The 14525-nt window shown below is 51.5% G+C and overlaps 2 protein-coding genes across 12 annotated transcripts in view; one reads left to right on the top strand and one right to left on the bottom strand.

The window, feature by feature from the left end:
* PTPRU (protein tyrosine phosphatase receptor type U) overlaps positions 1-4405 on the bottom strand; it is a 91242-nt gene extending 86837 nt beyond the window's left edge. For 7 of the 11 annotated variants that reach the window (XM_050794407.1, XM_050794436.1, XM_050794416.1 and 4 more), the window contains exon 1: positions 4292-4399. In XM_050794407.1, coding sequence (XP_050650364.1) covers positions 4292-4364 — 73 coding nt within the window. In that variant the 5' untranslated portion in view covers positions 4365-4399. Of the gene's footprint in view, positions 1-4291 lie in introns of all 11 variants that reach the window. The other 4 variants (XM_050794454.1, XM_050794483.1, XM_050794490.1 and 1 more) reach the window with 2 other exon arrangements.
* Positions 4406-9916: 5511 nt separating this feature from the next.
* Positions 9917-14525, top strand: part of MECR (mitochondrial trans-2-enoyl-CoA reductase) — a 38352-nt gene continuing 33743 nt past the window's right edge. The window contains exon 1 of the mRNA XM_050795791.1: positions 9917-10140. Within this exon, the coding sequence (XP_050651748.1) occupies positions 9965-10140 (176 nt within the window). The 5' untranslated portion in view covers positions 9917-9964. The remainder of the gene's footprint in view (positions 10141-14525) is intronic.

The raw sequence follows: 14525 nt of genomic DNA, 5'->3' as shown, positions 1-14525 counted from the left end.
CCAGGCCTTGTACCTGGCACTGAGGATTCAGAAGTAGACTAAAAACCCAGTCTCTGCCCTCAGCTCTCGGTCTGTAAGGGAGACAGCACTAATAACTGTAATTACAACAATTACAATGCTATGTACAAATCCTATGACCCCCACCCCCCACTTCCTAGGCTAGGACAGGGCATCACCAAGGAAGGCTTCAGGGAGTGGATGATGATTAGAGCTGAGAGCCGGCCGGGCGCGGTGGCTCAAGCCTGTAATCCCAGCATTTTGGGAGGCCGAGACGGGCGAATCACGAGGTCAGGAGATCGAGACCATCCTGGCTAACACGGTGAAACCCCGTCTCTACTAAAAATACAAAAAACTAGCCGGGCGAGGTGGCGAGCGCCTGTAGTCCCAGCTACTCGGGAGGCTGAGGCAGGAGAATGGCTAAACCCGGGAGGCGGAGCTTGCAGTGAGCTGAGATCCGGCCACTGTACTCCAGCCTGGGCGACAGAGCGAGACTCCGTCTCAAAAAATAAAAAATAAAAAATAAAATAAAATAAAATAGAGCTGAGAGCCGATCAGGTTGCAGGAGTTCACCAGCGAAGAGCTAGAGTTAGAAAGTTCTGCAGAGAAGGCCGGGCGCGGTGGCTCAAGCCTGTAATCCCAGCACTTTGGGAGGCCGAGACGGGCGGATCACGAGGTCAGGAGATCGAGACCATCCTGGCTAACACGGTGAAACCCCGTCTCTACTAAAAAACACAAAAAACTAGCCGGGCGAGGTGGCGGGCGCCTGTAGTCCCAGCTACTCGGGAGGCTGAGGCCGGAGAATGGCGTGAACCCGGGAGGCGGAGCTTGCAGTGAGCTGAGATCCGGCCACTGCACTCCAGCCCGGGCGGCAGAGACTCCGTCTCAAAAAAAAAAAAAAAAAAAAAGAAAGTTCTGCAGAGAAAGCACAGCTTGCCCAAAGGCCCAGAGAGAAGACGGCAGGCTGTGGGCATTTGAGTCTTTGGGAAGAAGGTCAGGCTGGCCAGATCATAGGATGCAAGGGGAAGTGACACAAAACAAGATGCAGCTGGACAGGCGGGCAGGCGCCAGAGTCAGCAACAGGGCCAAGGGATAAGGACTTCACCCTGAAGGCAATGGGGAGCCTTCAAAGGGTTTTAAACCCTTTGAGTTAAAATGTGTTGTACGAAGATCCCTGGCACCATGAGGGAAGGAGGGAAGGAGGAGGCTGGAGCCTTCCTGCAGGTGAAAGATAGCTGAAGATGGACAGAAGGAGACAGATTAAAGAATCTCTGAGAGGGCAGACAGGACATTCCAGTATGCAGGAGGGCGACTAGAAGGAGAAAAGGGGGCAGCGGGAGGAAAGAGGAGCATAAGGCACCCCCTGCAACTCTGGCTAACCCAGCCCTGCATGGGGAAGGCCACCCCACACACCCAGCTTAGCTGATGAAAATCATGGAAGGATGGTGGCCTGTCTCCATCAAGCATGATGCTTGTCCTAGGGTTTTTTCTGACACCAGAGCTGGGCAGCAGGCTGTCCAGGAGCTCAGCGTCCCCACCCTGGCCACTGTCACTGCTTCCTGCTAAGTCCCCTCCCCCAGCCCCAGGTAAAATGGAGGAATGCCCAGACAAGCCTTTATTGCCTAACCTGAAACCACTGGGCAGCCGCTCCCTCATTCCTGCCGTCCACAACTCCTGCCACCAAAAGGACAAAATAGTGAGAACACAGCAGAATAAATAACTACCAGGTTTGCAAGGCTGAGAAGGCATGACACACCACCCCTACCCGGAAGCTCCTCGGGCATTCAGGGAGCTGGGCTGACTCTGTCCAGACTGGAGACAAGGGGATATCACATTTATTCTACTTGGGCTTCTGAGTTCATCTCTAAGAGTAACAAAGGGGGCCAGGAACTTTAGAAATGAAGTGATTTGCCAGAGGTCACATGGACAGCAAGTAGCAGAGGCAGAATTTGAACCCCAGATCCCCCAGCTTTAAATCACAGCCTCTGGGGCTTTATAACAACTCTCAAATCCATTTTTTGTTCCCTGGCACTCACAGACATAGCCTTACTTTACAAGGTACTTGCTATCTACCAAAAGTGCCATACACCATTATCATGAAGGCTATGAGGCAGAGAAGGAAACTGAGGCATCAAGAATGGGAGTAACCTGCTCTAGGCCTCACTCCCAAACTTCAGTTCCTGACAGTCCTCCTGTTGGCAGGGCTTGGGGCTTGTGAGTGTTCTTGAAACCAAAGCGACGGTGGTAGGAGCCGGGGTGGGGCGCATACAGTACCCCTTGGGTTTGATCTCACGGTGGGAGGGGAAGGCAAAGTTGCTGCAGGACAGGGAGAGAAGTTGGGGAGGATGAGGAGGGAGGTCGCCTTGGGCGTCCTTTCTGGCACGGGGGAGGTCAAAGCTAAAGCTTTGCCCTGTGGCCCCGGAGAGCTGCAGGGCGAGGCCCAAGCGCTGGCCACTACGCGGCAGCCACTGGAGTTCCGGCCCAAGACACCGGAGGCGGCATTAGGGCCGCGAACGCGATCCCGGGGAGGTCAGTTGTCTGCGGCTGGCGACCGCGAGGAGGCGGCTCCGCTCCGGCACGTGTCTCGGCTCGGATCCCGCCCCGGGCGTCTCCCGGCTACCCGCAGCCCGCGGAGCAGCTCCACCGGTGGCGAGGGTGGGGGAGGTCACCGGGAGCAGGGCCCCGAAACTCCGCGGGAAGGAGCCGTGATCTAGGATCCCAGGCCTCAGGGTGGGATGCAGGACACGCACACGCACACACACCGAAACACCGTCCACACTCCGACGAGCACACGGACACACAAACACAGGCTCCGTATACATACATTCAGCTGCGCTAACACACACGCGCACGCACACCAAAAGACACCAGACTCCGAAACACACCCGGAGAACGCGACCACACAGCAGACAAGCGCGGAGCCACACGCTCACACTCACATTCACTCACGCACACACCTGGCGGTCCCGGCCGGCCGGGAGGCCGCCCAAAGTTGCGGGCTCCACCGAGGGAGTGTCCCGGGAGGCCCGGGCGTCCCCAGCGCGCCAAGGGAGGGGGCGCCGTCCCCCGACAGCGAGCCAGGCCCTGCCCGCGCCCCGACGTCGCAGCCCAGCCCGGGGACAGCCCCCGCCCGGCCGCCCGGGGCGCAGCCGCAGCCGGGCCACCGCAGGAGCGCCCGCCGGCCCAGCCCTCCCCTCTCCGCCCGCCGGCCCCTCGCCGGGCCCCCGCTAGCCCCGGCGCCCCGCAGCCCAGGCGCCGCCTCGGATCAGCAGCCCGCCAGCGCCGCGCGGAACTTGCGAAACAACAAACAGTCCGACATGCCCGAGGCGGCGGCTGCGGGGCCCGGTCCTCCCCTGAGCCTCGGGCCCTGCCCGACCCGGGCTGCCCAGGGGGCGCCGCCGCGACAACTTGTTCCGGCCCAGCGCGCCACACGCGCGCACACGCACACGCGCGCACACACGTCCTGCCACCGCCCCCTCGGGCGGCCCCGGGCCCAGGGCACACTCGCAGCCGCGGCCCAGGCGTGCTCCACACTCGCAACATTCCTGGACGCGCAGCCAGCACACACGAACACATTCGCACACACTCACATCCGCTCCAGACTCGCTCCCACACACGCATTCCCGGCACACTTGGCATTCACTCGGACCCACGCGGCCCCCGGCGGCACACACCACATATCCCAGGCACTCCCCGCACGTACACAGCGCACGGACACACACGTTCCGGACCCGTTCCCACGCCTTCACACATGTACACGGATCTCAAAAGCACACACGCCACACACGGGTTCCCGGATCCACACTCAGGCGGGATCCAGAGAGCACCCCCGGCCACAGGCATAACACAAACACACAACCCATTCTCAGACACAAAACAAACAGCACTCCCAGCCACTGCATGCAAAATACAAACAAATGCAACACATTAGCAGATACAACTCCCGCAACACAACCAAACTCAGATACACACACAACCCACTTGGCCACACAAACACTACACACTGGCAGACCCACAAGACACTCAGCGCACACCCAATGCCTCGATGCACACAACATTCACCCCCAACATACTCGCAGACACACATCACCTTTTCTTGCGCACAGAACTCAGGGACACACAACATTCGCAGTCACGCAACACCCCGGGCACACAATCGCCCATCCTACGCTCAGACACACACCGGGAGCACGCTCGTAACGCCTGGTCACTCAACACTCACACTTTCTTCCGAGCTACGCCACGGGCCCCGAGGCTCGGCGGGGCAGGCTCGGTCCGGCCGCCGCGCGCTTACCTGCCGGAGTCTCGGTCTCCGGCGCGCAGAGCTGGAAGGTGAGCGCCAGCACGAGCGCCTGGGCACTGGCCATGGTTGGAGCGCCGCCGCCCGTCCCGGGGCCCGGCGCGGGGGACGCCGCCGCCGGAGCCCGAGCCCAGCCAGAGGCGAGCCGGAGCCCTAGCTGGAGCGGAGCGGCGCGGCGCGGAGCGGGACTGGCGCCGAGTCCAGAGCGGGAGCCGGAGCAAGCGGGGCGCTGACGTCAGGCCCGGCCGCGGGTTCGGCGGTCTCGCGGCGCTCCCTGCTGGCCGCGGCGGGTGCTGCAGGCGGGTCCGGCCGCTCGCTAGCCCCGGCGCGCCCCTCCCCCGCTCCCGCATCCTCCCGGCCATGAGGCCCAGAGGCTGGGCCTGGACGCCCACGGACCTCTCCACGGACCGGGCACCAACACTGCCAGGCGAGCACGCTCATGGCCCACGCCTAGCTCCCGTACAGCGCTCTCAGGGATAGTGACCCAGGGACACCCGGCCTCTGTCCCATCCGATGCCTGAATCCCTTCTACCTTGGCGCCTTCAAATGCGTGTTCTACATACCTCCAGGAACAGGGCGCTCGCTCATCACCTGCCAAGAGCGGTGGTTGGGGCTTTGGAAACGCCGGCTTTTAGAAAGTTTATCGTTTCACGACGTGCAAGTCTACCACCCTCACTAACCCTCACTGGTCCTACTCTATCCTCAGGCTACACAGGTTAAATATATTTGGGCCTCTACCCAGAACAAGCCCTTGAACTGTGATCAGCAAACTCGTTGCTCATTACTATGTAAGACCGGGTACCTTCTATGTGTTTTACCCACGTGGACTCATTTAATCATCATATATTAGGTATGCAACAATTATATTGCATAGATACTGTTATGCAACAGGATTTGGCAGCACCAAGATTTGAATCAAGGTTGTTTGGTTTGAATTAAATAGGGGCTGAGACCTGCCTCCCATCCAGACACCTATTCATTCAACAAATATTTACTAGGGTCTATTCATTTATTCTACAATTACTATAGGCTACGGTAGAGATATAAAAGAGACAAAAATTCCCTACTCTCATGGATCTTACATTCCAGTGGGAAAACAAGAAGAGTAAACAACTAAAAAAAAAAAAAAAAAAAAAAAAAAAGCAAACCCTCTGGTGTATGTCCCTTATCACGGTCTCATATACCAGGAAATTTGAGAGTGGTGGGGGGACAGGGAAGGGAAGGGGAATTGTTGCAATCTCAAACAGAGCATGGGCTATATGATGAATACATTATCTGTCTCCACCTCTAGAAATAAGCTCCCTTGGGGAAGGACTCATCTTGTATTTCAGTGCCCAGTATCTGGCATTTTTTTATTTTATTTTATTTTATTTCGAGATGGAGTTTCACTCTTGTTGCCCAGGCTGGAGTGCAATGGCGCGGTCTTGGCTCACTGCAACCTCCGTCTCCCAGACTCAAACGATTCTCCTGCCTCAGCCTCGCAAGTAACTGGGATTACAGGCAGCCACCACCACGCCTAGCTAATTTTTGTATTTTTAGTAGCGACAGGGTTTCACCATGTTGGCCAGGCTGGTCTGGAACTCCCGACCTCAGGTGATCCACCTGCCTCCGCCTCCCAAAGTGCTGGGATTACAGGCATGAGCCACTGCGCCCAGCCTCTGGCATGTAACTGATGCTCAGTAAATACTGAATGGATGGAATGAATGAAAAGCAAATGGTCCTAGCCTTCATGAAGCTTACATTCTAGTGGGAGAGCCCAACAGCAAACATGTACATAAATATATCATTACCATCTAATATATGCATGCTAAAGGAAACGAGGGAGTATACTGATAGATAGGGAAGGGGCATCTCCTTTAAATAAGTGGTCCAAGAGTGCTTTGCTGTACAAGTGACATGGTGCCATTTGAACTGAGACCTGAAGTATGAGAAGGAGATAACCTCATGCAAATCAGTGGGGAGGAACATTGCAGTCAGAGGGGCCTGTGCAAAGGCAGAAGCTGGTGGGTACAAGCAGCTGCAAGGAAGCCAGGCAGCTGGCATGGAGTGAGTCGGGGGCAGAAGGGAGCCAGGTGCAGCTGAATAAGTCAGCAGGGTCTGTAGGTCAGGCAAGAAACTATGAGCAAGGAAGGGGCTTGAGGTTCAACCCTAAGAGCAACGAGTGGCCACTGAAGTGGAGTAATTAAGCAGAAGAGTAGTAAGGAGTAATAAGTTCTGATCTCTGGGTTTTGTTTTGTTTTGTTTTGTTTTAACAGCTCCAGCTAGAAAGACTGCTGAAGTAGGGAAAGTCATGGGCAGATGGGTTTGACCCCTGGGCAGTGACACTGAACAGAGCATAGGAGTTCAAGGTATATGGAGGCCCTCCCTGTGCCCTGACCCCTCTCCTAGCTGGCTTCATGCTGAGATGGGCACACCTTGAAGCTGCCCTGGGGATGGAGGAGGTAGAGTTGAGCTGAGAGTTCCTGGGCTCTTAGTCTCCTCTCTTGTGAGAGCTGATGAGCTCCACGCTGAATTAGGAAAGGGACCAAAAGACACAGAGCAGGCAAGAATCGGACACAGATAATTAAATAGGGAGAGGGAGGCAGAAGCAAGAAGAAATCAAGGGGAAACCTTAGGGAAGAAACTAAGATATAAAGATGCTGGAGCAGAGAGGAGCCAGAGGGGCCCATCCAGAAAAGGAAACTCAAGGAGAGAAAACCAGTGAACAGAAGAAACAACCAAGGGTGCTGTTTGCAGAGGACTCTTGAGGAAGCCTCATAACAGTTTTACCAGTGATCTCATTTTACAGGTGTGGAAACTGAGGTTCAGAGAGCGTATGACACTTGCCCAAGATCACACAGCTAGTAAAAGGAGGGTGGGCCCCAGGTTTGAACCCAGAGCTGACTGATTCCACATTCCTTTGCTCTTTGCGCAGGGGAAAACGGCAGAGACTATAATGGAGGGAGAAAGAGAATACAAGCAACAGGTAGACAGATGAGAAGAGGACACTCTGCTTTACTTTTAAAAGACAACAAACTTCGGCCAGGCACAGTGGCTCATGCCTGTAATCCCAGCATTTTGGGAGGCAGAGGCGAGGTCAGGAATTTGAGACCAGCCTGACTAGCATGGTGAAACCCTGTCTCTACTAAAAAATAAATAAATAAATACAAAAATTAACCGGACGTACTTGCGGGCACCTGTAATCCCAGCTACTCGGGAGGCTGAGGCAGGAGAACTGCTTGAACCTGGGAGGCGGAGGTTGCGGTGAGCCAAGATCATCCCACTGCACTCCAGCCTGGGCGACGAGAGTGAAACTCTTGTCTCAAAAATAAAAAATAAAAACCCACAAACTTCTATAATCCTTGAAAGAAGGAAATTCCTGGCCCAGAGTGACCAGCCCAAATCTAAGGAAAAGGAGATGGCACCACAGACAGTTCTAGGCCATGAGGAAATTCTATTACCTGCAATTCATGGAATATTTATGACACCTACCCTGTGCCAGGCTCATATCAGGTGCTGGTGTCATAGAGATAAACCAGACATGGCTCCACTCTTGCCTGGAGCAGGGAATAAATAAGAGACGATGTACTAAAGGCCATAACACAGCTCCAGAGAAAACACAAAGGCAGCAGCAGATGACCTAGGGAGTTGTGAAACATCAGAGAAATGACATCTGAACCTGGAGTTTTCGAGGCAGTGAAGAGCATTTCAGGCAGAAGGAGTGGCCTGAAAAAAGGCAGGAGACACACTGGGGAAGATGGGTATCAAATGCAGCTGGATCACAGGCTATGCACGGTCCAGCAGGAGAAGGTGAAGCTGGAAACACAGCGTGGGAGTCAGAGTGCAAAGAATCTTGAATGCAAGGCCAGGAAATTGGACTTGAACCCCTCAGTCAATAGTCCTCAAACTATGCCCCTGCGAGAACCCAGATGGCCTAGACTAAAAGTGAGGGCTATCGGGATGCATAGGAGGCTACAGTCCAGCCCCAAGGAGAAGGACTTGCTGGATGATTCTTCAGGCTTCCTGACTGGGCTCCCCAGAAATTCAGAGGAGCCAGTTTGGTGAAGAAGAGAATGTCGACATCTCAATGTCACCTAGGCAGTCTTACAACAGAAGGTTATGTTGTACTTCCCAGCTCAAATAGGCCTATGTGTCACTGGGGAAAAGGATAAGCAGGACTGGTCATCGTGTGTGTGCCCATAAATGTGGGGCCAAGCCTTTCCCCCACAATGGGACACCAACTTTCTCTAATAATCAAAACAAGTACAGACATTTAGTGAGCACAAATTATGAGCCAGACCCTAGTCTGAGAGTTTTATGTGTGATATTTCTCATTTAATCACAATAACCCCCAATAATATTTATCAAATGCTTCCATGTGCCAAGCATTGTACGAAATGCTTCAAGTGGATAATATCTCACTTGACCCGCACAACTATCTTGAAACAGATAACTAGTATTCCTTCCATTTTAAAAATAAGGAAATGAAGACACAGAGGCCTGGTGACTTGTCAGAAATCAAATGACTGGAAAATGACAGAGCTAGGACACAAAGCCAGGTTTGTCCGAATCTAGCTCACAGCACTTTGCTGTGCTCTCTTCCTCAGAGGAAAGGCTTGGCGATGGCAAGCTTCAAGTCAATAAAATCCAGAGAAAGGAACTCTTCCTTATCCTTCAAAGCCCTGGCTCAGTATCTTAAAACCTGTTTCCTGGGACACCTGCATCAGAATATTCTTGGGAGCTTGTAAGGATGTAGATTCCTGGAACCCCCATCCGCAAGATTCTAATTCAGTAGGTCTAAGATGGGACCTCGGATTATTTTTATGCACACAGAAGATTTTGAATCACAGGGCTGGCTCCAACAGCACCTCCTCCATGAGCCCCCACCCCACCCCACTCCATCCCAGAGCACCTCTCTTCAGACTACAGCATTGCACTCTGGCATGAGCCACAGCTCATCTGGGGTTTTAGTAATGTTCATGTCTTCCCTACACCAAAAATGAGACTAGATCCTTCATGGGGCTACACCTTTTTACAAGCATTTTCCAGTGTTCCACTTAATCCCTTTCTACACTGTGAGCATTTTGAGAGGGGGCCCTTCTCCTTGTGATTCCCGTCTCATATCTGAACAGAGTTTTTTACAATGCGTTCAGAGTTTCACTTGCCCATGGTGGCCAAGCTAGGAAGTGGCAGGGCTAGGATTTGAACCTAAGTTTTCTAACTCCAAGCCCCGTATTCCTGCCTCCACAGCAGATTTCCTGTACTCTCCTCAGTGTAGGGAAGTAAGCTTTGCCTCCCTATGCCGTTACATGGTAGTGGAGATTAAATTAGATAATAGCTTAAAGAGCCTGGCTCGGTGAGCACTCAATATATTATGTGGAGAAGGGTAAACTGAGGCCAGGGAGAGTAAATGATTTCCTCCAAATCAAACACCAAACTGCACGGCTATGGGCCAGCCCCAGACTCTCCTTGTTGAGAGAGCAGCTTTGGCGGCCTCGCAAGCTCCGCACCCCCGGACACACACGCACTCTAGCGAGGCGCCACCACGTGCGCAGCGGAGGAAGGAAACGCCCTTCAAAGGGAGCTTTCGGGAGTGGTCACCCAGCGGGGCGGGGCGGGGCGCAGGCGCGCAGTCGCTGGAAGATGACGTAGCCGGGGGCGTCAGGCTCTGTGTTGGTTGGAGGCAGCATGTGGGTCTGCAGCACGCTGTGGCGGGTGCGAACCGCCGCCCGGCAGTGGCGGAGGCTGCTCCCAGCTTCTGGCTGTCACGGACCTGCCGCCTCCTCCTACTCTGCATCCGCCGAGCCTGCCCGGGTCCGGGCGCTTGTCTATGGGCACCACGGGGATCCGGCCAAGGTCGTCGAGTAAGAGACAGCGCCGAAACCGGGGAAGGGGACTGGGGTTTCTGGAGGGCTTTAAGACGAGCTGTCGACTGGGAAGAGAGGGACAGGGTCCGAGGAAGGGGGCAGAGAATAGCAAGACGAAGCCGAAGCCCAGGGCGCTTTGGGTAGCTCAGAAAGACCGTACTTGAAGGTAGCTAAAGACCCGAGAAGCAATTATCAGGGTATGAATGGCTGATGTTTATTGATCGAGTATTGTGTCAGGCAATCGCTTGTTTAAATGAATGCTCTCATTTAATTGTCACAACAGTGTTTTGGGGTAGTTACTTGATTTATCCCCATTTTGCAGATGAAAACTGAGGCAGAAGAGGTAAAATCACTCGTCCAAGGTCACACAGCCAGTCAGCGGCAAAGTCAGAATTTAAACCTATGTCTGACTGACTGACCTGCCTGAGTTCTTACTCTTCTATTATGATTTTTTGGAAGAAGTTTTCAGAATACTTTTACGTCCATTTGGATCTTCACTTGTCAGTAAAGAGTAGGTCATAGACCATTGTTTCCAGAGGGCAGGGGACTTGCCCAGAGAGATATCGCTAATAAGTGATTGGAACGGGACTGGAATCCATGGCTTCTGATTCCAAACTCATGTGAGTTTCTCTCCACTCCACCGTATATGCATCTTGGCTTATAAAAAGAGCTGCTTTGGTGCCATACAGACCCAAGTATCTATGTTTGGTCAAATATAGGCTCAACCTCTTACTAGCTGTTTGGTCTTAGAGAAGTCACTCAACCTCACGTTACTTTTATGACTTTGTCTTCCTAAAATTCTGTTGGATCTTATTTCATGCTTTGTGCATGTGGTTGATAAAAACAGTATGTCAGTTGCCAGCCATTATAAATCTGCACATAAATAGCCATTCAGAAGGGCTATCGGGCCACTGAAGTGGAGCTAAGGCAAAAGCACAGGTCTGAGAATCAGAATACTTGGGGTCAAATCCTTGTCCTAGCTTTGCACTTGGCAAGTTACTGAGGTTCTCTGAGCCTTGGTTTCATCATCTTTAAAAATGGAGACAGTACAGACAAAGTTCATAGTGGTAATCAGCTAAGATCTGTGCAGTGCTCTCCACCAAAAAACACCTGCATACTCTTGTGCAGTACCTTCTTTTTAACTCTTTGGTTCCCAGCAAATTGTTTGATTATTTTCCAAAGGATAGGCAAATGTGGCATTACTTTAATGGTTAAAATTCGGGCTAGAGCTGGTCACAGTGGCTCACACCTGTAATCCCAGCACTTAGGGAGGCTGAGGCGGGTGGATCACCTGAGGTCGGTGGATCACCTGAGATCACGAGTTCTAGACCAGCCTGGCCAACGTGGCGAAACCCCATCTCTACTAAAAATACAAAAAAATTAGCCAGGCTTGGTGGTGGGCGCCTGTAATCCCCGCTGCTCAGGAGGCTGAGGCAGGGGAATCACTTGAACCGCGGAGGCGGAGGTTGCAGTGAGCCGAGATTGCACCACTGCACTCCAGCCTGGGTGACAGAGCGAGACTCCATCTCAAAAAAAAAAAAAAAAAAAATTCAAGCTAGATGTTTTGACAGGTTGTGAGGATAAGCCTCAGATAAATTCAAGGTCATGCAATCAGCCTAGCCACATCCAGCATTACAGAAATTGAAAAGAATGTCAAGAAGACACATCAGTCAGTAAACTCCAAATTGTATGTTGATCGCAGGTAATAAAGCACTGTGTCAGGGAAGACGTCTCACTAAGGACTGTGTTGTAAGGAACTGGTACAGCTCTGATGAACACTCCTCCGTTTCCAGGAACGTACACCAAATGAGAACAACATAGTGTCTCTCCCACGGACTTGCAGTTTGTGTCTGCAGCAGGACCTGCTACAAAACAGGTGCTCCTAAAATGTTAGTTCAATCTAAATCTAAATTTCCGGAAAAAGTGTACCTGTTATTAAGTTCGGCTGTGGTGATGAGGAAGGCCTGGAAAAGTTCAGCTGAATGCAGTTGCCTCCTAATTGATTCCCTCCCCTTGGAGAGCCAAAGAAGCTGAAACAGACTGGTCTGTTTGCAGATGCCACTTGGGAAAAAAATAAATAAATAAAAAGACAGCTTCTATTATTTCCTTCTGTGGAACTTCAGTAATTTCCCTCTAGTTCAAAACATGATACTTCCGGCCAGGCGCGGTGGCTCATGCCTGTAATCCCTGCACTTTGGGAGGCTGACGTGGGCAGATCATGGCGAAACCCTGTCTCTACTGAAAATACAAAAATTAGCTGGGTACGGTGGTGCACGCCTGTAGTCCCAGCTACTCGGGAGACTGAGGCAGGAGAATTGCCTGAACCGGGAGGCAGAGGTTGCAGTGAGCCGAGATCGCACCATTGAACTTTAACCTGGATGACAGAGCAAGACTTCCTCTCCAAAAAAAAAAAGATACTTCCATAAAGCATTATATTCAACTTTGGCTTCACAGCACAGTCACCATTTGTAGTGCTTTTATTTTTTGTATTTGCCCACATAAAATATCAGACAGCTTTTATTTTTTATATATTTATTTATTTATTTTGAGATGAGAGCAAGCCATGTTGCCCAGGCTGGTCTTGAACTCATGGGCTCAAGGGATCCTCCTGCCTCAGCCTGCTGAGTAGCAGGGATTGCAGGTGTGTACCACCACACCCAGCTTGACCTGTAGTGCTTTTAGAAACTACTGTACATATTCCTAGGCCCCACTCCTGAGGTACTTAGTAGGTCTGTGCTAGCTTGGAGCATCTGTTTTTTTCAAAGCTCTCCAGGTGTCTCTGCTGCCCAGGCCAGGCTTGAGAACCACTGCCCTATGGATAGATTGTCAGACAAGCAGTAATTCTCTCCGTGCTCCAGAAGGGCAACTTTCCTTTCTGACCCAGATTCAGGTGGCTTTACTTGTTCTCATATGGACTGAAGCCAGAGACTGGGATTCTCTTTGTAGTCATGTCTTCGAGGTTTAGGGTAACCACACTGTCACAGAAAGAATCAGGTGTCCTTTACACATCCTGGTAACTAGGTGTCTGGGTCAGGTTACACCAGGTAGGGGTCATGGGACTACCTAGAGTCTGAACAGAGCATTCTCAGAACTAGTGTGGTTTGTGATGCTTGCGCTGTGGGCCACACCTCTGCAAGCAGGAGGGAAGGAATGAGGAACAGCCTGCTCAGGTCTGACTTCTCAAAAGGAGGCCTCCAGGTTTCTCCTGTTCTCACATCCCTGTTTTCATTCCTGTTTGCCTCCAAACATTGCTGCTGTTCTCTCCTAAGCCATTTTCCCCTGTTGCTTAATTTCTTTCCCTTTCTTCCAAAATGGGGTCCCCTAAATAAGTATTTGGGCCTTTTTTATTTAAAAGATTAAACTGCGGATCTAAGTAAAGACTGTGCAGAAGAATGACAAACATTCGAGAAATTTCAGAGTTCTCCATAGCCACTGTCCCTTGTGCAGAGTTCTAGATTCCCTATCAGATAGTTCCCAGAAACCCAGGGGCCATGGATGGTGGCTCATGCCTGTAATCCCAGAACTTTGGGAGGCTGAGGCGGGCAGATCACCAGAGGTCAGGAGTTCGAGACCAACATATCAAAACCCTGTCTCTACTAAAAATACAAAAATTAGCCGGGCACAGTGGTGCGTGCCTGTAATCCTAGCTACTTGGGAGACTGAGGCAGGAGAATCGCTTGAACCCAGGAGGCAGAGGTTGCAGTGAGCTGAGATAGCACCACTGCACTCCAGCCTCGGCGACACAGTGAGATTCTGTCTCAAAAAAAAAAAAAAAAAAAAAAAAATGATAGTTCCCAGAAACCCTTAGTTCTTCTCTTGCCTTCTTTTTTTCCTGAAAGTCCCCTCAGAACTTTACCATTCTCTGGATCTTCTGGTGAAACCAGCTTTCATTTATTGAAAAGCTGTATAGCAAGCATTGGGCTAAATGCCGCCTATATATAAATCACAACAATCCAGTTTGATTATCGTTACTTCCACTTTACAGATAACGAAATTGAAGCTCAAGTAGATTGAAAGGCACTTATCCAAGATCATACAGCTAGGATGCCCCTTCTTTATTAAAAGTCCTTGATATAGACATAGGCCTGAGGAAACAATGGCAGTCACCTCAAATTATTTTTTAAATAAACTTTAAAAAATATATTAAATAAAATATATAGATGGGGTTTCACCATGTTGCCCAAGATGATCTCAAACGCCTGAGCTCAAGCGATCCTCTTGCCTCAACCTCCCAAGGTCTCAAATGATTTTTGAGAATGAGATGGACTATAAAATTGGGAAAAAGCTTAGAAGAGAAGGTGAAATTGTAGGTCATTCAGGTAACCCCAAGTTCCTATGCTATAGAAAGGGCAGCCCCAACCTTGGGAAACTTTAGAAATACC

This window comes from Macaca thibetana, chromosome 1, assembly GCF_024542745.1.
Source record: "Macaca thibetana thibetana isolate TM-01 chromosome 1, ASM2454274v1, whole genome shotgun sequence".
Classification (NCBI taxonomy): Eukaryota; Metazoa; Chordata; class Mammalia; order Primates; family Cercopithecidae; genus Macaca; species Macaca thibetana.
Note: the sequence above shows the minus strand (reverse complement) of the source record. Positions and strands in the feature narration are given on the sequence as shown.